Genomic DNA, 20,357 nt, shown 5'->3' with positions numbered 1-20,357 from the left:
AGCTCTTCTCTAAATGTTTGATAGAATTCACCTGTGAAGCCATCTGGTCCTGGACTTTTGTTTGTTGGAAGATTTTTAATCACAGTTTCAATTTCATTACTTGTGATTGGTCTGTTGATATTTTCTGTTTCTTCCTGATTCAGTCTTGGAAGGTTATACCTTTCTAAGAATTTGTCCATTTCTTCCAGGTTGTCCATTTTATTGGCATAGAGTTGCTTGTAGTAGTCTCTTAGGATGTTTTGTATTTCTGCGGTGTCTGTTGTAACTTCTCCTTTTTCATTTCTGATTTTATTGATTTGAGTCCTCTCCCTCTTTTTCTTGATGAGTCTGGCTAATGGCTTATCAATTTTGTTTATCTTCTCAAAGAACCAACTTTTAGTTTTATTGATCTTTGCTATTGTTTTCTTTGTTTCTATTTCATTTATTTCTGCTCTGATCTTTATGATTTCTTTCCTTCTGCTAACTTTGGGTTTTGTTTGTTCTTCTTTCTCTAGTTTCTTTAGGTGTAAAGTTAGATTGTTTACTTGAGATTTTTCTTGTTTCTTTAGGTAGGCTTGTATAGCTATAAACTTCCCTCTTAGAACCGCTTTTGCTGCATCCCATAGGTTTTGGGTCGTCGTGTTTTCATTGTCATTTGTCTCTAGGTATTTTTTTATTTCCTGTTTGATTTCTTCAGTGATCTCTTGGTTATTTAGTAACGTATTGTTTAGCCTCCATGTGTTTGTCTTTTTTACGTTTTTTTCCCTGTAATTCATTTCTAATCTCATAGCGTTGTGGTCAGAAAAGATGCTTGATATGATTTCAATTTTCTTAAATTTACTGAGGCTTGATTTGTGACCCAAGATGTGATCTATCCTGGAGAATGTTCCGTGTGCACTTGAGAAGAACGTGTAATCTGCCGTTTTTGGATGGAATGTCCTATATATATCAATTAAATCTATCTGGTCTATTGTGTCATTTAAAGCTTCTGTTTCCTTATTTATTTTCATTTTGGATGATCTGTCCATTGGTGTAAGTGAGGTGTTAAAGTCCCCCACTATTATTGTGTTACTGTCGATTTCCTCTTTTATAGCTGTTAGCAGTTGCCTTATGTATTGAGGTGCTCCTATGTTGGGTGCATATATATTTATAATTGTTATATCTTCTTCTTGGATTGATCCCTGGATCATTATGTAGTGTCCTTCCTTGTCTCTTGTAACATTCTTTATTTTAAAGTCTATTTTATCTGATATGAGTATAGCTACTCCAGCTTTCTTTTGATTTCCATTTGCATGGAATATCTTTTTCCATCCCCTCACTTTCAGTCTGTATGTGTCCCTAGGTCTGAAGTGGGTCTCTTGTAGACAGCATATATATGGGTCTTGTTTTTGTATCCATTCAGCCAGTCTATGTCTTTTGGTTGGGGCATTTAATCCATTCACGTTTAAGGTAATTATCGATATGTATGTTCCTATGACCATTTTCTTAATTGTTTTGGGTTTGTTTTTGTAGGTCCTTTTCTTCTCTTGTGTTTCCCACTTAGAGAAGTTCCTTTAGCATTTGTTGTAGAGCTGGTTTGGTGGTGCTGAATTCTCTTAGCTTTTGCTTGTCTGTAAAGCTTTTGATTTCTCCATCAAATCTAAATGAGATCCTTGCTGGGTAGAGTAATCTTGGTTGTAGGTTCTTCCCTTTCATCACTTTAAGTATTTCATGCCACTCCCTTCTGGCTTGCAGAGTTTCTGCTGAGAAATCAGCTGTTAACCTTATGGGGGTTCCCTTGTATGTTATTTGTCGTTTTTCCCTTGCTGCTTTCAGTAATTTTTCTTTGTCTTTAATTTTTGCCACTTTGATTACTATGTGTCTCGGCGTGTTTCTCCTTGGGTTTATTCTGTATGGGACTCTCTGCGCTTCCTGGACTTGGGTGGCTATTTCCTTTCCCATGTTAGGGAAGTTTTCGATTATAATCTCTTCAAATATTTTCTCTGGTCCTTTCTCTCTCTCTTCTCCTTCTGGGACCCCTATAATGCGAATGTTGTTGCGTTTAACGTTGTCCCAGAGGTCTCTTAGGCTGTCTTCATTTCTTTTTATTCTTTTTTCTTTAGTCTGTTCCGCAGCAGTGAATTCCACCATTCTGTCTTCCAGGTCACTTATCCGTTCTTCTGCCTCAGTTATTCTGCTATTGATTCCTTCTAGTGTAGTTTTCATTTCAGTTATTGTATTGGTCATCTCTGTTTGTTTGTTCTTTAATTCTTCTAGGTCTTTGTTAATCATTTCTTGCATCTTCTCAATCTTTGCCTCCATTCTTATTCCGAGGTCCTGGATCATCTTCACTATCATTATTCTGAATTCTTTTTCTGGAAGGTTGCCTATCTCCACTTCATTTAGTTGTTTTTCTGGGGTTTTTTCTTGTTCCTTCATCTGGTACATAGCCCTCTGCCTTTTCATCTTCTCTGTCTTTCTGTAACTGTGGTTTTTGGTCCACAGGCTGCAGGATTGTAGTTTTTCTTGCTTCTGTTGTCTGCCCTCTGGTGGTTGAGGCTATCTAAGAGGCTTGATGGGAGGCTCTGGTGGTGGGTAGAGCTGACTGTTGCTGTGTCAGAGCTCAGTAAAACCTTAATCCACTTGACTGTTGATGGGTGGGGCTGGGTTCCCTCCCTGTTGCTGTGGCGATCAGAGCCCAGTAAAACCTTAATCCACTTGACTGTTGATGGGTGGGGCTGGGTTCCCTCCCTATTGGTTGTTTTGCCTGAGGCAACCCAACACTGGAGCCTACCCGAGCTCTTTGGTGGGGTTAATGGCAGACTCTGGGAGGGCTCACGCCAAGGAGAACTTCCCAGGACCTCTGCTGCCAGTGTCCTTATCCCCACGGTGAAACAGAGCCACCACTCGCCTCTGCAGGAGACCCCCCAACACCAGCAGGTACGTCTGGTTCAGTCTCCCCCAGGGTCACTGCTCCTTCCCCTGGGTCCCGATGCACACATTACTTTGTGTGTGCCCTCCAAGAGTGGGGTCTCTGTTTCCCCCAGTCCTGTCACAGTCCTGCAATCAATTCCCACTAGACTTCAAAGTCTGATTCTCTAGGAATTCCTCCTCCCTTTGCCGGACCCCCAGGTTGGGAAGCCTGAGGTGGGGCTCAGAACCTTCACTCCAGTGGGTGGACTTCTGTGGTATAAGTGTTCGCCAGTCTGTGAGTCACCCACCCAGCAGTTATGGGATTTGATTTTACTCTGATTGCGCCCCTCCTACCATCTCACTGTGGCTTCTCCTCTGTCCTTGGATGTGGGGTGTCCTCCTTGGTGAAGTCCAGGGTCTTCCTGTCAATGATTGTCCAGCAGCCAGTTGTGATTCTGGTGCTCTCGCAAGAGGGAGTGAGAGCACGTCCTTCTACTCCGCCATCTTGGTTAATCTCGCCTTTTCTATTTTTAATTATTAAAATATTTTTAAAATACATATACAAAGCATCCACATAGAAATTAATAGTGCAAGTGGAATTTATTAAAATAGATTTGAATTGCCTCAACACTATTAGATACTGAACTAGCAGTCTCAGTCAGTCTCTAATAATTGCTTTTCCACTTTGGAAATTTGACTTGTCATACATGGACATTAATAATAATTCAAGAGTGGAAAAGGGGATTTATCCCTGAGAGTTCTGTCTTAACCATTTTTAAAACCATGTATTAGTGGCTTTGGAAAACTCTGAATACTATGTTCTCTGTACTCCTTCCCTCTCTCCATCCACCACTATGAAAGTTGGTCTTTTCTTGCCCTGAATATGTTGTCAGAATTGTCATATCATGTTTGTTAGTCCTCTTTTATTTTTGAGATTATGAATCTCTGAAGAAATCTCCTTACTAGCTAACCAGTCCTGAAAGTAGAATACATCCAAGAAAAAAAAAAAAAAGTCCATTTTGTGTGCCACACTCAACCTGTATGTGACAACCTAAAGCAGCGATCCCCAACCTTTTTGGCACCAGGGACTGGTTTTGTGGAAGACAGTTTTTCCCTGGACCAGGGGTGGGGGGTGGGGGGTGGTCTCAGGATGATTCAAGCGCAGTACATTTATTGTGCGCTTTTTCTATTATTATTACATTGTAATAGATAATGAAATAATTATACAACTCACCATAATGCAGAATCAGTGGGAGCCCTGAGCTCGATTTCACTTGCCACTCACTGATAGGGTTTTGATATGAGTCTGCAAGCAACTGATTTATTATGGTCTCTGTGCAAGCAAACCTCTCTGCTAATGATAATCTGTATTTGCAGCCGCTCCCCAGCGCTAGCATCACTGCCTCAGCTCCACCTCAGATCATCAGGCATTAGATTCTCATAAGGAGCGTGCAACCTAGATCCCTCACATGCACAGTTCACAGTAGGGTTTGTGCTCCTAGGAGAATCTAACACTGTCACTGATCTGACAGGAGGCAGCGCTCAGGCAGTAACGCGAGCAATAGGGAGCGGCTGTAAATACAGATGAAGCTTGGCTCGCTTGCCCGCCACTCACCTCCTGCTGTGTGGCCTGGTTCCTAACAGGCCACGGACCAATACCAGTCCATGGCCTGGGGGTTGGAGACCCCTGACCTAAAGCACATTAGTTGATTATATAGGAGGGATTGATAGGAAACCATGCTTAATTATAGTAACTTATTTAAAAGGGCAGGTTTTTAAAGTAACAGCCTTATTGAGGTATTATTCACATACCATACAATTCACCCATTTACAGTAAGTGGACAGTTCCGTGGTGTTTAGTTTACAGTTCAGTTCACAGGCTGTGCAGGCATCATCATAATTTTAAAACATTTTCATTATCCCAAAAAGAAACCCTGTATTTTTTCCTCATTTCACCTCTAACCATCCCCGACCCCAAACCTAGGCAATCACTAATCTAATTTCTGTCCCCCTATTCTGGACATTTAATGTAAATGTGATCATTTGTGACTGTATTCTTTCACATAGCATAATGTTTTGAAGGCTCATCCATGTTATAACATGTATCAGTACTTTTTTTTTTTAATTTTTTTTTTATTGGCTGTGCAGCTTGTGGGTGGGATCTTAGTTCTCTGACCAGGGATCAAACCTGGCTCCTGACAGTGGAAGCATGGAGTCCTAACCACTGGATGACCAGGGAATTCCCAGTACTTCTTTTTATTGCCAAATAATATTCCATTGTATGGATATACCACATTTTATTTATTTATTCATCATTGAGGGACATTTGGATTGCTTCCACACTGGCTATTATGAATAAGGTGACTATGAACATTCAGGTACAGGGTTTTTGTTTGTTTGTTTTTTTGGCTGTGTTGGGTCTTTGTTGCTGCTCACAGGCTTTCTCTAGTTGCGGCGAGCGGGGGCTACTCTTCGTTGTGGTGTGCAGGCTTCTCGTTGTGGTGGCTTCTCTTGTTGCGGAGCACGGGCTCTAGGCACGCGAGCTTCAGTAGTTATGGCTCACGGGCTCTAGAGCACAGGCTCAGAAGTTGTGGTGCATGGACTTAGTTGCTTTGAGGCATGTGGGATCTTCCCGGACCAGGGCTCGCACCCATGTCCCCTGCATTGGCAGGCAGATTCTTAACTACTGCACCACCAGGGAAGTCCCAATATCATACTTATTAGTGAGTGTTAAAAACTTTCTCTTTAAGATTGGGAATGAGATAAGGAGGCCTACTATTGCAGTTTTTATCCAGTAGTACACAGGAGGGCCTAGCCAGTGTAACATAGCAAGAAAATGAAGTAAGATCTATAGATTGGAAAGGAAGAAATAAAACCATTTTATCCACAGATGATGTGATTGTGTACCTAGAAAATGTAAAAGAATCTGCAGATAAATTATTAGAATTAATAAGTGAGTTTAGCAAAGTTGCTAGATTCAAGGTCAGTTTTTTTAAGCAGTTGTGTTTCTATATATCAGCAATAAGCAGTTATAAAATGAAATTTCAAAAATACCATTTAAAACTACATACCTTGATATAAATATAACATAAGATATATTAAACTTCTATATAGAAAACTATTAAATGTTGAGAGAAATTAAAGAAGACCTAAATAAAAAGAGAGATATTCATATTTATGATTTCAGACACTATCTTTTGTAAAGGGGTCAATTTCCACCAAATTTATTCATAGATAGAATGTAATCTCAATCAAAATCCCACCTGGGTGGGTGTGTGTGTGTGTGTGTGTGTGTATGTATGTGTATGTATAAGTGCGTTCAAATTGACAAGCTGATTCTAGAATTTATGTGGAACTGCAATAAGGTAGGATGACTTACTCTTGGATATCAAGACTTATTACACAACTAGAGTTATTGAAGACTGTGTGCTACTGGCACAACATGGACAAAAAGACCATGGAACAGAATAGAGAGCCCAGTAATAGACTTGCACGTGTACGGACACTTGATCTATGACAAAGGTGGTTCTGCAGAACAGTGAGGAAAGAAAGGCCTTTGAAATAACGGTGCTGGATCAGTTGGATATCAGTATGGGGAGGGGGGTAAATCTCATAACATAGCCAGACGACTGGCATTTTAGATCTAAATGTGAAAGGCAAAACTATAAAGCTTCTAGAGATAATATAGGAGAATATTTTTAAGACCTTGGGATAAGAATTTTGTAATGAAATAAATAGAATATAGAAAGCAATAACCATAAAAGAAAAGATTGATAAATTGAACTACATTAAAATTAAGAACCTTTGTTCATCAAAAGATACAACTACAAGAAAAGGCAAGCCACAAAATGGAAGAAAATATTTACAGCACATATAATTGATAAAAAGCTTGTATCCAGAATATATAAAGATCTCTAAGTCAATAAGAAAAATATATGCAGCCCAATAGAAGACAGGAAAGAAAATTGAACATATATTTTTAAAAAGAGGATATTCAAATTAGCAAAAAATTTTTTGAAAAGTAGTAACCTCAGTAGTAATCAGAGAAATGCAGATTAATACCACAGTGAGATACCACTCACACCCTCTAAAGTGGCTAATATTCAAAGACTACAGTATTAAAGATTGGTGAAGATATGAAGCAGCCAGAACTTTCTTATTCCATCACCTTGGAAAACTATTTAGATCTATCTACTAAAATTGAACAAAGTACAAAATGTCATAGCTGCACTATTCACATTGGCCAAAACCTAGAAGCAGGCCAAATGGCCAACAACAAATAGAACAGTAGAATGGGTGAATATATCATATTTCTACAAAGGTATAATATACAGCAATGAATGAACTAACTACAGATATACACAACAGTGTGGATGAATCACAAACTTAATGTTAACCCAAAGAAGCCAGTAACAAAAGACCGCATATATTGTATGATTGTATTTTATACAAAGTTCAAAAACTGAACTATAATGTTTGATGTCAGGATAATGGTTACTTTGGAGAGAGATGAAAGAGAATTGATTGTAAGGTGACACATGGAGGGCTTCTGGGGTGCTAGCAATGTTCTGTTGTTTGATCTGGGTGGCTTTTTCCCATTATCATTTTGTTGAGGTATCATTGATGTACAATAAACTATACCTGTTTAAAATGTACAATTTGATGAGATATATTTGTGTGTGTATACATAGAAATATGCGTTCATGAAACCATCACCACAAGCTAGATAACAAATATTTCTATCTTCTCCTTTCCCCCCCAATTTTCCCCAAGCCCTTTGTAATCCATCCCTCCCTGTACTTCAGGCCCCAGCAACTACTGATCTAATTTCTATCATTATAAATTCATTTGTGTTTTCTAGAATTTTATATAAATGGAATCATACAGTATGTACTCTTTTTTTGCCTGGCTCTTTTCAGTCAGTATAATGAGTTTTGATTCACCCTCTTGGTTGCACGTTTCAAAGTTCGCACAATATTGTTCCTTTTTATTGCTAAGTAGTATCTCATTGTATGGCTGTACCACAATTTGTTTATCCATTCACCTGTCAATGGACATTTGGATTGTTTACTGTTTTTAGCTATTGCAAATGAACATTCATGTGCATATGCACAAAGGTGTGCATACAAGAATGTTTATTGCAGCATTGTTTGTAATAGCAAAAAAAAAAAAAGATGGAAACAATATGTCCATCTAAACAGGAGTGGTCAAATAAATCATGCGACAGCCATTCTTCTGGAGCACTATGTAGTTCTTTTTTTTAAATAAATTTATTTATTTATTTTTTGGCTGCATTGGGTCTTTGTTGCTGTGCACGGGCTTTCTCTAGTTGCAGCGAACAGAGGCTACTCTTTGTTGCTGTGTGCAGACTTCTCATTGAGGTGGCTTCTCTTTGTTGTGGAGCACAGGCTCTAGGCGGGTGGGCTGCAGTAGTTGTGGCATGCAGGTTCAGTAGTTGTGGCTCACGGGCTCTAGAGCACAGGCTCAGTAGTTGTGGCACACGGGCTTAGTTGCTCCATGGCATGTGGGATCTTCCCGGACCAGGGCTCGAACCCGTGTCCCGTGCATTGGCAGGCGGATTCTTAACCACTGCACCACCAGGGAAGTCCCACACTATGTAGTTCTTAAAAGCAACAAGCTAGATCTGTCTATATCAACATGGAAAGCTCTCTAAGACACATTAATTGGACAAATTGTGGAATAATATTTATAGTAGGATCTCATTTTTATAAAAAGCTATACATATATGTGTATAAACTGCCTTGAGAAAGTGACTGGAAAGCTGCAGACCAAACTATTAATAATACTGTACTGCACATTTGAAAGTTGCTAAGAGAGTAAATCTTAAAAGTTCTCATCACAAGAAAAAAATTCTGTAACTGTATATGGTGACAGATGCTAACTGACTTATTGTAGTGATCATTTTGCAATATATACAAATATAGAATCATTATGTTGTACACATGAAACTAATAGAATGTTGTATGTCAATTATACCTCAGTTTAAAAAATAATTACAAAATAAAAAATAATTAATTTGTAAAATGACTTATCCCTTCCCTAATCTCCTTGTGACATTCTTTCCCTTCCTTCTCTTTCACTGCATCAGACCCAGTGGCGGAGGAATTCTGACTGATGCAGTCTAGCTTCAGATCCAGTGTGCTTACCACTTATTGGCTGTGGTACATGGGCCTCAGATTCCTCCATATGTAAAATGGGAATAATTATAGTACCCTTTTCATGGGATGGTTGTAAGGATTCAGTGAGATTCTGTTAAACACTTAGAACAGTGCCTGGTGCCTCATTAATAGTGCATGCTGTTAAGCAAAGCATTTAACTTTCCTGGGCTTCAGTTTTCTCATCTGTAAAATGACAAGGCTGAACAAGATGATCTCTAAGGTTTCTGTTAACTTAAACAATTATAATACTGTGATTTAGTGCTACTGTAAGTAGTTTATCCCTATCAGTCTAGGTATACTTTTCCCTTCTTAACTGTACTTGTTTCCCTGGTACATGATGATCTGCTTTCTCAGAAATCCTCTGAAAAAAGAAGTGTGGTTAAACTTGGCTTGACTGAAGACGTCTCATTGCAGCATTTGTAGCTGGAGCAGAATAGGTAGTGTAGTTTATTGGAGGTGTTATGAAGAGAGGAAAGGAAATGGAATCAAATCACTTACTGGTAGGAAGCAAATATGAAATGATAGCAGTGATGATAACAGTTAATATTTACTGAATATTTTCTATGTGGAAGGCAATATACTGGCATATATTATTTCATTTAATCTTTACCATAATCTCATTAAGTAGATGTTCTTTTATCCCCATTTTGCAGATGAGGAAACAGAGGCACAGAGAAATTAAGGAACTTGCTTAAGGTCACGCAGCTAGTACATAATGGAGTTGGGATTTGAACATATAATCTGATTCTAGCACCCATGCTCTTATCCATTGTGCTATATTGAATTGATTCCAGATGGAGAATCAATTGAGTTTTAGTAACTAGAACACTTCAAATGAATATATATAATTTTTTACCAACTTTTTATTTTTAAAAATGATAGTTATAAAAATGTTAAAAGATTTATATAAGAAACATATATATAGATTCAACAATTTTGCTTCATTTGCTTCATTTAATCTCTCTCACGCACACACACACACTCTCTCTCTCTCTCTCTCTCTCTCTATATATATATATATATATATATATATATATATACACATACACATATATATATATATATATATATATATATATATATATACACACACACACACACACACATAAACACACACGATCTCTGTTTTTTAAAAAGTAAATGACAGGGACTTCCCTGGTGGTGCAGTGGTTAAGAATCCGCCTGCCAATGCAGGGGACACGGGTTTGATCCCTGGTCCGGGCAGATCTCACATGCCGCGGAGCAACTAAGCCCATGTGCCACAACTACTGAGCCTGTGCTCTAGAGCCTGTGAGCCACAACTACTGAGCCCGCGTGCCACAATTACTGAAGCCTGCGTGCCTGGAGCCCATGCTCCGCAACAAGAGAAGCCACTGCAATGAGAAGCCCACGCACCACAACGAAGAGTAACCCCCGCTCGCTGCAACTAGAGAAAGCCCGCGCGCAGCTACGAAGACCCAACGCAGCCAAAAATAAATAAACAAATATTAAAAAAAAAAAAAAAGTAAATGACAGACATCATGACACTCCTAAGAACAATCTCCTAAACAGCAATAGTACCATTATCACATTTAAGAAGAATAACATTGAGTACAGACTGTTTTAATAACCTTTAGTCTATTTTGAGTAAGTCCAATGTCCTGTTAGAAATTGAAATCACATTGTTAAAAAAAAAATTTATCAAAATCTGACTTTTTCTTTTTCTTCTCAGAAATCATATTCCATGCCCATTGGCATTGAATTTCAGCGGAGATATGCAACGATTGTTCTAGAGCTTGAACAACTGAACAAGGACCTAAACAAAGTTTTGCATAAAGTTCAACAGTACTGCTATGAGGTAGGTAATTTGTATGAATTTCCCTTGAGGGGACTGTGACCTCCACTCTTATCTGAAGCTTAATACTGTTACCATCACATTTCAGAAAATCCAAATTAAGCCAACATCCTTTAGCAGAACCATATTTTATATATATTTCTATTCCTTACAGCATCAGTATTGAAGAGTGCTTTATACACAGTGAGCTATCAATTCTGTTGGTTTTTTGTTTGTTTGAATTACAAATGATTATATTATAGCTCTCCAAAAATTTAGAAACATCCAGAAAAATAATTTCTTTTAATTCCACTACCCCAAAGACTATATTTTGGTTTTACTTCCTCCTAATTTTTTTTTTTTTTTTTTTTACCATACATGCTTTTTCTCACAAAGTTATGATCATGCTGTGTATATAATTTTGTTTGTTCCTTTTTAAACTTTATATTTGGGAATTCCCTGGTTCAGACTCCGTGCTTTCACTGCCGAGGGCCCAGGTTCAGTCCCTGGTCAGGAAACTAAGATCCCGCAAGCCATGCGGCATGGCCAAAACAATTTAAAAAATAAATAAAAATTTAAAAAATAAACTTTACGTTAGAACTATAGATTCTTGAACTTCAGTCACATAGATTATAGGGTTATTTGTGAATTATCATTATTGTTATCATTATCCTGCACATATAATTATATATATGAAGGTGGTTCAACAGGTTCACCTAAAATTTGAGTTTCTTACTAAAAGGTAAGAATTAAATGATTGTGATGAGTTTAGTGTGCTCCTGCATTTGCTTTCTTAGAGGCTGTATATTTCCAGTAAAGCCACTCTTTTTTTTTTTTTTTCACGTATAGTTGATTTACAGTGTTTCAGGTGTACAGCAAAGTAATTCAGATACATATACATATATATGTTTCTGAATTTTATATATATATTATATATATAATTATATACTTTTTCAGATTCTTTTCCATTATAGGTTATTACAAGATATTGAATATAGTTCCCTGTGCTATACAGTAGGTCCTTACTGTTTATCTGTTTTATATATGGTAGTGTATATCTATTAATCCCAAATTCCTAATTTATCCTTCCCCCGCCCCTTGGGAAACCCTTTGGTAACCCTTTATATGTCCCCTTTTCTGTGTCTGTGAGTCTATTTCTGTTTTGTAAATAAGTTTATTTATATCATTTTTTAATCTTTTTTTGGTATCATTTTTTTAGATTCCATGTTTAAGTGATATCATATGATCTTTGTCTTTATCTGTCTGACTTACTTCACTTATGATTATCTCTAGGTCCATCCATGTTGCTGCAAATGGCATTATTGCATTCTTTTTTATGGCTGAGTTATATTCCATTGTATGTATGTACCACATCTTCTTGTTTTGTTCTGTTTTGGTTTTTTCTTATATTATACCACATCTTCTTTATCCATTCATCTGTTGATGGACATTTAGGTTGTTTCCATGTCTTGGCTGTTGTAAATAGTGCTGCTGTGAACATTGGGGTGCATGTATCTTTTTGAATTAGAGTTTTCATCTTTTCTGGATATATGCCCAGGAGTGGGATTGCTGGATCATAATGGTAACTCTATTTTTAGTTTTCTAAGGAACCTCCATACCATTCTCCATACTGGCTGTACCAATTTATATTCCCACCAACAGTGTGTGAGGGTACCCCTTTCTCCACACCCTCTCCAGCATTTATTATTTATAGACTTTTTGATGATGGCCATTCTGACCAGTGTGAGGTGATACCTCATTGTAGTTTTGATTTGCATTTCTCTAATAATTAGAGATGTGGAGCATCTTTTCATGTTCCTGTTGGCCATCTGAATGTCATCTTTGGGGAAATGTCTCTTTAGATCTTCTGCCCATGTTTTTATTGGGTAGTTTATTTTTTTGATATTGAGCTATATAAGCTATTTGTGTATTTCAGAAATTAATCCCTTGTTGGTTGCATCGTTTGCAAATATTTTCTCCCATTCAGTAGGTTGTCTTTTTGTTTTATTTAGTTTCTTTTGCTGTGCAAAAGCTTTTAAGTTTAATTAGGTCCCATTTGTTTATTTTGCTTTTGTTTCCATTACTCTAGGAGCCGGATCCAAAAAAATATTGCTGCAATTTATGTCAAAGAGTGTTCTGCCTATGTTTTCCTCTAGGAGTTTTATAGTATCTGGTCTTACATTTAGGTCTTTAATCCATTTTGAGTTTATTTTTGTATATGGTGTTAGAGAATGTTCTAATTTCGTTACTTTACATGTAGCTGTCCATTTTTCCCAGCACCGTTTATTGAAGAGACTGCCTTTTCTCGATTGTATATTCTTGCCTCTTTGTTGTAAATTAATTGACCATAAGTGCATGGGTTTATTTAAAGCCATCTCTATTTGTGATATGAGATTCTTAAACAGTTTTTTATGACGCTAGCCTCATAGTTAAGTCCCAAAGATCTGCCATTGGTGATGTTATCAATCCACTTGAATAGAACTGAGGGACATGAACTGTGATTACCTGTAACTAAACTCTGAGTATATTTTGCTCATTCCTTTAGCCATCCATTATCATTCATTTGTATTTTCCGGGTAATTGTCATTTATCTACATAGCAATATGTGTTGTGCTAGCAAACAGAGTTCTCCGCATGGACTAGCAACCATCCACAAGAGGTGCAAACCAAGCAGTCCAAGATAACATATAACAAAGCATGGCAGAAGTGGATTGCTCACCAGTCTTTCTGTATCTCATTATGTACGCAAGGCCATATGTGATAGGCTCATTTCCTAATGGAGTAAAATGATGTAATTTTCACAAAGCTCTTATGGAAGTACAATATTGATTTTAAAATAAGAACAAGCAAGTCTACTTCTAAATATATACCAAATATATGTGAACATGTATTTACCAAAAATATACACTAGAACATACACAGCATCACTGTTCATTATAGCCAATAATTAGAAATTACCCAAATACCCATCAATACTAGAATGAATCAGTAAACTGTCATATAATATACAATGGAATTCTCAGCAATAAGAATGAATGAACTCTGGGACTTCCCTGGCGGTCCAGTGGTTAAGACTTTGCCTTCCAGTGTAGGGGGTGCAGGTTTGATCCCTGGTCAGGGAGCTAAGATCCCACATGCCTTACAGCCAAAAAAACAAAACATAAAACAGAAGCAATACTGTAACAGATTCAATAAAGACTTCTTTAAAAAAATGGTCCACATCAAAAAAAATCTTAGAAATTAAAAAAAAATGGATGAATGAACTCAACTACTCACAACACCATGGATGAACTCACAAATATGTGAACATATTTGTTCATATGTAAATATTGAACAGATAAAGTCAGACACAAAAGACTATATAATGCATGATTCCATTTATGTAAAGGTCAAAAGCCAGAAAAAGCCAACATATGATACTAGAAGTCAGGATGGTGGTTACCCTTGGAGTATTATACTGGAAGGTGACAATTGGTCTCTGAGGGGCTGGTAATGTTCCATTTTAATCTCGATGCTGATTTCTCATGTTTGATCTGTGAAAATTCATTAACCCATACACTTTAGGATTTGTATCCTTTTATATGTTTATGTATACTTCCATTTAAAAAAAACTTTTAAGTTATTAGAAGACAAGGTTGTTCACTGCAGTGTTACTGATAATCGCAAAATATTAGAAAAAACCTAAATGCCCATACATAGGGAGTTGGCTAAATAACCTATCGCACATCCCATGGTGGAGCAGTGTGCTGCTCTGAGAATGATCAAGGAAGCTCTCTGGGATGATTAGGAGGCACACAGCTACCTTAACCGAGGTGATCAAAGATAACATCAGCAGTAGTGGGACAGATAAACATCACACGCCTCCTGATCACAATGCACTGAGAAGAACTCAACATCACTTTTGTGGTGTTCCTGCCAAAGGTGTGTAACCTTAGTCTAATCAAAAGGAAACAGACAAAAAAAAAAAAAAGGAAACAGACAAACCCACATTGAGGGATATTATGCAAAATAATTGGCTGGTGCTGTTCAAAAATATCAAGGTCATGAAAGACCGAGGAACTGTTCCAGAGTAAAGGAGTCTAGAGAGACAGGACAACCAAATGTTTTCAGGGGGAAAACTAGCTATGTGTTGGGACAGTTGATGAAATCTGAATACAGACTGTTAGAAAATGGCATTATAAATAGTGCTGGATTCCTGATTGTGATCCCTGCACTGTGGTTATGTAAGAGAATATCCTTGGACTTAGGAAATACAAACTGGAGTATTCAGGGGTAAAGAGGCACAGTGTTTGCAACTTATTCTCAAATAGTTAAGAGAAAAAAAATTATATACAGGCAGAGAAAGATCAAATGTTTAAGTCAAACAGTAAACCATAAGCAGTTAGTGAATCTGGGTAAAAGGTTATCAAGAGTTTTTTGTTCTATTCTTTTTTAGAAGTTTTAAAGTGTCTCAAAATTGAAAGTTACCAAAAATATAAAACAAATCAGAAAAAAAATACAGTTAGAGGAGAAAAAACTTCTAAGGTAAGAGTGAGCATCATTTTTGTTATAAATGCTAGATTTATAAAAATCCTAACCTGAAAACAGGGCACAAACACACAGAAATTATCATGGCCTTAGGAATGTACATCTTATGTTTTAATCATCTGTGTTCAGCTTGCTCCAGACCAAGGGCTCCAGCCTGCAGATCAGCCGACAGATATGAGACGAAGGTGTGAGGAAGAAGCACAGGAAATTGTTCGGCATGCAAATTCCTCAACAGGACAGCCCTGTGTTGAAAATGAAAATCTGACAGACTTAATCTCCAGGCTTACAGCTATTTTATTACAAATTAAGGTAAATTTCGGAGAACTTTTTGGAGAAAATATTAAGAATATTTTCTTAATTTTGACACCTAAACAAACTATGCTAATTTGTTGCTAAAAAATTAAACTGTATATTAGAGCAGAGTGTTGGTCTGTATCTGAACTATAATTTAATTAAATTTTGAAATATTATTTCCTTTAGTGTCTGGCAGAAGGAGGAGACCTGAATTCCTTTGAATTTAAATCACTTACAGATTCATTAAATGATATCAAGAGTACAATAGATGCTTCTAATATCAGGTAATTCATTAGATGTATTCTAATTATTTTTATATTAAATTCATAGTGATTTCCAGTATAAGTTTTAAGGCTTTTGCATATTTATGAAGTATTCATATGATTTTTATCCTTTAAATAAATTGTAAACGAGCTTTTCGGTTATATCCAGTCTATTGACAGAGTAGAATTTTCAGATGGATTTTTTTATATAAAGGAATCAGAAGACATATAATATTTAGGTTTGGATTTAGCATGGATTTCAACTTAGAAGTCTTCCCCAAAGAGAGATTTGTCCTCTCTTTCCAGTACTCCCGTGGCTTCTTTGCTTCTTTCAAATATACTTTTTCAATTACTACTGAAGTAGAATTATGGCTAATGTAAAGGGAAGATTTCTTACTTACCTGGGGTCATTATCTTAGCTATTTCCTAACTGCAATTCAGCTCTGCCTTTTTTAAAAATTGTTTTTCTTCATTTTGTGAGATAATATAGTTAACCATGTTTCTTCTTTCTTTAGTTGCTTTCAGAATAATGTAGAAATTCATGTTGCACATATTCAGAGTGGCCTGAGCCAGATGGGAAACTTACATGCCTTTGCAGCAAATAACACCAACAGAGACTGAATAGAAGATTTAATTATTCCAACTGCATAGGACATTGTTTTTGAGAAGTTCTCTTCCTTTATATAGGCTTCCAACACCAAATAAACCTAACTGCTGGAAAACAAGGGAAATTTAAATCTCCAAATAAGGCATTTTAATATACTGTACTGCTTCTTAAACCAGCATTGCTGACCAGCATTATATTTATTTTTCTTTTATTATTCAGCTGCAGTAGCACTGCTTATGTTACATATGTTTATTAGCAAGTACTTTTAAACTGAAAATGTCTGAACATAATATAATTTCATGGAAGAATATGTTGACCATCTTTTTAACGTGCATGAATTCAACCCAACCCATGCAGACAACTACTGCAGTGGAGAACGTGAAGAAACATGGTCTTTTTGTGCATTATGCATGGCAATGTGGAAATTCCATCTAGAAAATTACAACTCCAGTTCATTTAGTTGATCACCACCTCAGTCTTCAAAAGATAACATCATGAGATATGGGAAGTCCTCATTTTTAGGAAGCCACTGGAATATAGGTGGGAAATATGGACTTTACAAGTATATATGACATATACTTGCAATGTGACATGGTTCTATAGATCATTTTATAATAATAAATATTTTAATTTATCATAATTTATAAAAGAAACCTTTGTTGTTTGTCTGTTGAAAGAAAATGAAGGAGCAGGAAAGAAACATTACTGCAAGATGCTTAATTTCAGCAAATGAATTTGGCATGTCTCTTCCCATCAATTCAGGGGAAGATGTGCTATTGTTATGGGATTTATTTAAAAAAAAAAAAAAAGACTGATAACACACTATTTTCATATTTTTTGTTTATTTGCACAGCTTTTGAACCAGATTACTGGTTAAAATCCAACAGTTACACAATTTTTAAAGTAAAAAGATTTTATAAGGAAAACAAATATAATAGCCAGTGCTAGGAAATGGAGAAAAAGGTTTGTATTTGGTTGTGGGCTTTTTTGGTTTTTGGTTTTTTAAGGAAAACCCTGCCTAAGATGTTAATCTTGTAAAAAGTGTGTATTTGGAATTTTCTCTGTTTTAATATAGAATATTATAAAGTCAAAATAAGATAAATTGTTTTCAGATTTGGAGTTTAAGATATAGCTGTAGAAGTGGCTTTGATTCTTTTAGATGTCTCATAAAATGAGACTTTTTATATGTTAATGTATAATAAAATTGAAACAAGATTATTTTCCATTTGAAATTTTTGTATAGTTTAAAAATGCTTCCATATTCTTTGTTGGTATTGTGCCACTGCAGAACTTTAGTGCAGAGTTTATATTTAGCTAAACTGTTATGTTAATTAAGAAATGCATAAATCTTTTATTCTTAATATTTGTAATTCTAAATAAATTGATCTATGAAAATTAATATGATCTACATTTTCATTTAATTAATACAAGTTGATAAGTATTCCTTCTATTTAAAAAGTTTTTAAAAATTATCATTTCCACTAAATTATATTTTTAGGAAAACCGGTACAGATTAATTACCAAGTCATTTTGAATTAAAATATCATTAGGGTTTTTTTTCCCATCACTGAGTAATCACTGTGGAAAACACTAAGCAAGTAAGTTACTTGGCTTACTATAGACCTAGAGAAGGGTTTATTTTTTAATATATTCTGCCTAGACTTAGGTAAGCATTTTTTACATTTTTTCTTTTACATTTCTTAAGGCTAACTTGTCACACTTAAATTATACCTCGTCATTGTAAAGCAATTATACTCCAATAAAGATGTTAAAAAAATAATAAAATAAATTATACCTGGTTTTGCACATATTTAATTAAGCATTGTCCGTATCTTTCAGTGCCATCATGTGTTGATGGCAAGAACTGTGCCTAAGAATATATTTGAATTTTACTTTTGTGTAAGGAAGAAGGAATCTATACAATTCAAAGTAGTCACTTGGGGTCAGCTGTACATTCATTTAAATGATACTGCCACTGCTTAACACATTTTTGGAGCTCTAAAGAAAACTATCAAAGCCAGATTGAGCGAGCAAGCAAGCATATCAGGTGTTATGTAGATTTGGTTCTGAATTACTGTTAGTTCCAAAAATCAGATTCACTTGCTACCATTGAGAATCTACAAAAAATCTTGCCAATTAAAATTTTTCCCTTGAATTCATGCACTTTTCTCCATCTACACTATCACCAGTACTCTTAGCCCAGCTGCCATCATCACTAGCCTGGAACACAGCAGTCATTTCCTAACTTATCTCCCAGTATCCACTCAGCTCTCCTCAGATGCAGCCAGAGCGATATTCTTAGAACGCAGGACTGGTCATGTTATCCCCATCTGAAGTCTTACGGCTCTCGGGACAATTTCAGAACTCTCTTACAAGACCTACACAGCCAGGCATGACCTAGCCTCCCCTACAGTTTCTCCATCCTGCTCCTTACTCCACAGGGCCTTTGCGCACTCAGTGACCTCTGTGTTCCCTCTCCTTTTACCTTGGTAACTCCTGATCATCCTACAGATCTTACCTTCAGCATCACTTTCTCAGGGAAGCTTTCTTTGACCACAACACATCATCTCCAGGTCTTCATGTACCCCTCCTTCCAGCACTTTGTCACATTTGCAATTTTATATTTCTTCTTTTGTCTACATACTGGCCTCTTTGGTCCACGAGGGGAGGGACTGTTGCTGGTTTTGCTTACCATTTTATTTCCAGGCCCTGATAAAGTACCTTTTATAGACACCAAATATTTGTGGAACAAATGAACAAATAAGAGTTTCAAAAGAGCTCTAAGCAACATTAGTGTCACTGGAGTAAAAGTATGGTCCTCCATGATGATTGCTTTGAAAGATGAGACAGTACTCACTTGGGTGTACAAATTCTGCTTAAGGAGTTGCCTTTAAACCTGTCACGTTATCATTAGTCCTAACTAAAAAGGCCAAGCTAACATAGCAGGCATTATATGGTGGTGAATAAATGGTGGACTGAGTTAGTCTTAGATTTGATTCCTGGCCGTCATTTATTAGCTATGTGATTTGTCAACCACTACTTAAAATTCGTAATCTTTAAAACAATAATAGTCCCTACCTCATATGGCAGTTGTGAGGATTAAACATATAGTGCCTATAATAAATACATTTAGCAGTTAGGGTGTCCTGAGAGTTTGAGAGGGGTACAGATCACTGTTCTTAGAGGATCCCACATTAAAAATTGTGGCAATATTTAAATATTTGTAGATTTTCTAAACTCTTCACTGGGGAAAACAGAACATAACACAATGTAAATGCAATGATAAAGTTAATAAGCTAATTACCAGGTTTCCTTTAAATGTGATCCTTAGTGGACTGCAAGTTTGTTTGTTTTTTTTTTAAGTCATTTGCTTATTTTTATTTGAGAATATCCAGGAAAAGTAAGAACGGAAAGAAAATAAAGACCGAATGTTTTAAGTTTTTCATGTAAAATGTGTTGAAATTGTCTTTCTAGCTTTTTAAATTTTGTATTTAGTATTTATAATTAAAGTGATTCAAAATTCAGGAATGTTTATGCCAGTGATTTAAGTAATCATTTACGATAAAATAAAAATATCCTGACACACGAATGTTTAAGTGAAATAAAGTAGTGTAAATGGTTTTTTATAATGGTTTCTTTCCCTTACAACAACAACAAAAAAAAACAACAAAAATCTTCAAATTGCCTACAGATAAGAAAGAAGTGGTTTGTACTTCACTAACTTTAGGAGTGTTTCTATTACTTTTTAAAATAAAGCAATTAGTTGCTGATATAACTGAAAAGTTAATCTGGTGCTGGGACAG

At 36.2% G+C, this 20,357-nt stretch overlaps 1 protein-coding gene across 2 annotated transcripts in view; it reads left to right on the top strand.

Annotated features, from left to right (window-relative positions):
• The window catches only part of LIN9 (lin-9 DREAM MuvB core complex component), a 112,212-nt gene extending 92,243 nt beyond the window's left edge, over positions 1-19,969 (top strand). For both annotated transcript variants that reach the window (XM_057533356.1, XM_057533366.1), the window contains 4 exons: positions 10,762-10,887; positions 15,520-15,699; positions 15,871-15,968; positions 16,463-19,969. In XM_057533356.1, the coding sequence (XP_057389339.1) occupies positions 10,762-10,887; positions 15,520-15,699; positions 15,871-15,968; positions 16,463-16,568 (510 nt within the window). In that variant the 3' untranslated portion in view covers positions 16,569-19,969. The remainder of the gene's footprint in view (positions 1-10,761; positions 10,888-15,519; positions 15,700-15,870; positions 15,969-16,462) is intronic.
• Positions 19,970-20,357: the final 388 nt, after the last annotated feature.

Source organism: Balaenoptera acutorostrata, chromosome 1 (genome assembly GCF_949987535.1).
Source record: "Balaenoptera acutorostrata chromosome 1, mBalAcu1.1, whole genome shotgun sequence".
NCBI lineage: Eukaryota > Metazoa > Chordata > Mammalia > Artiodactyla > Balaenopteridae > Balaenoptera > Balaenoptera acutorostrata.
This window is presented reverse-complemented; position numbering and strand designations above follow the sequence as displayed.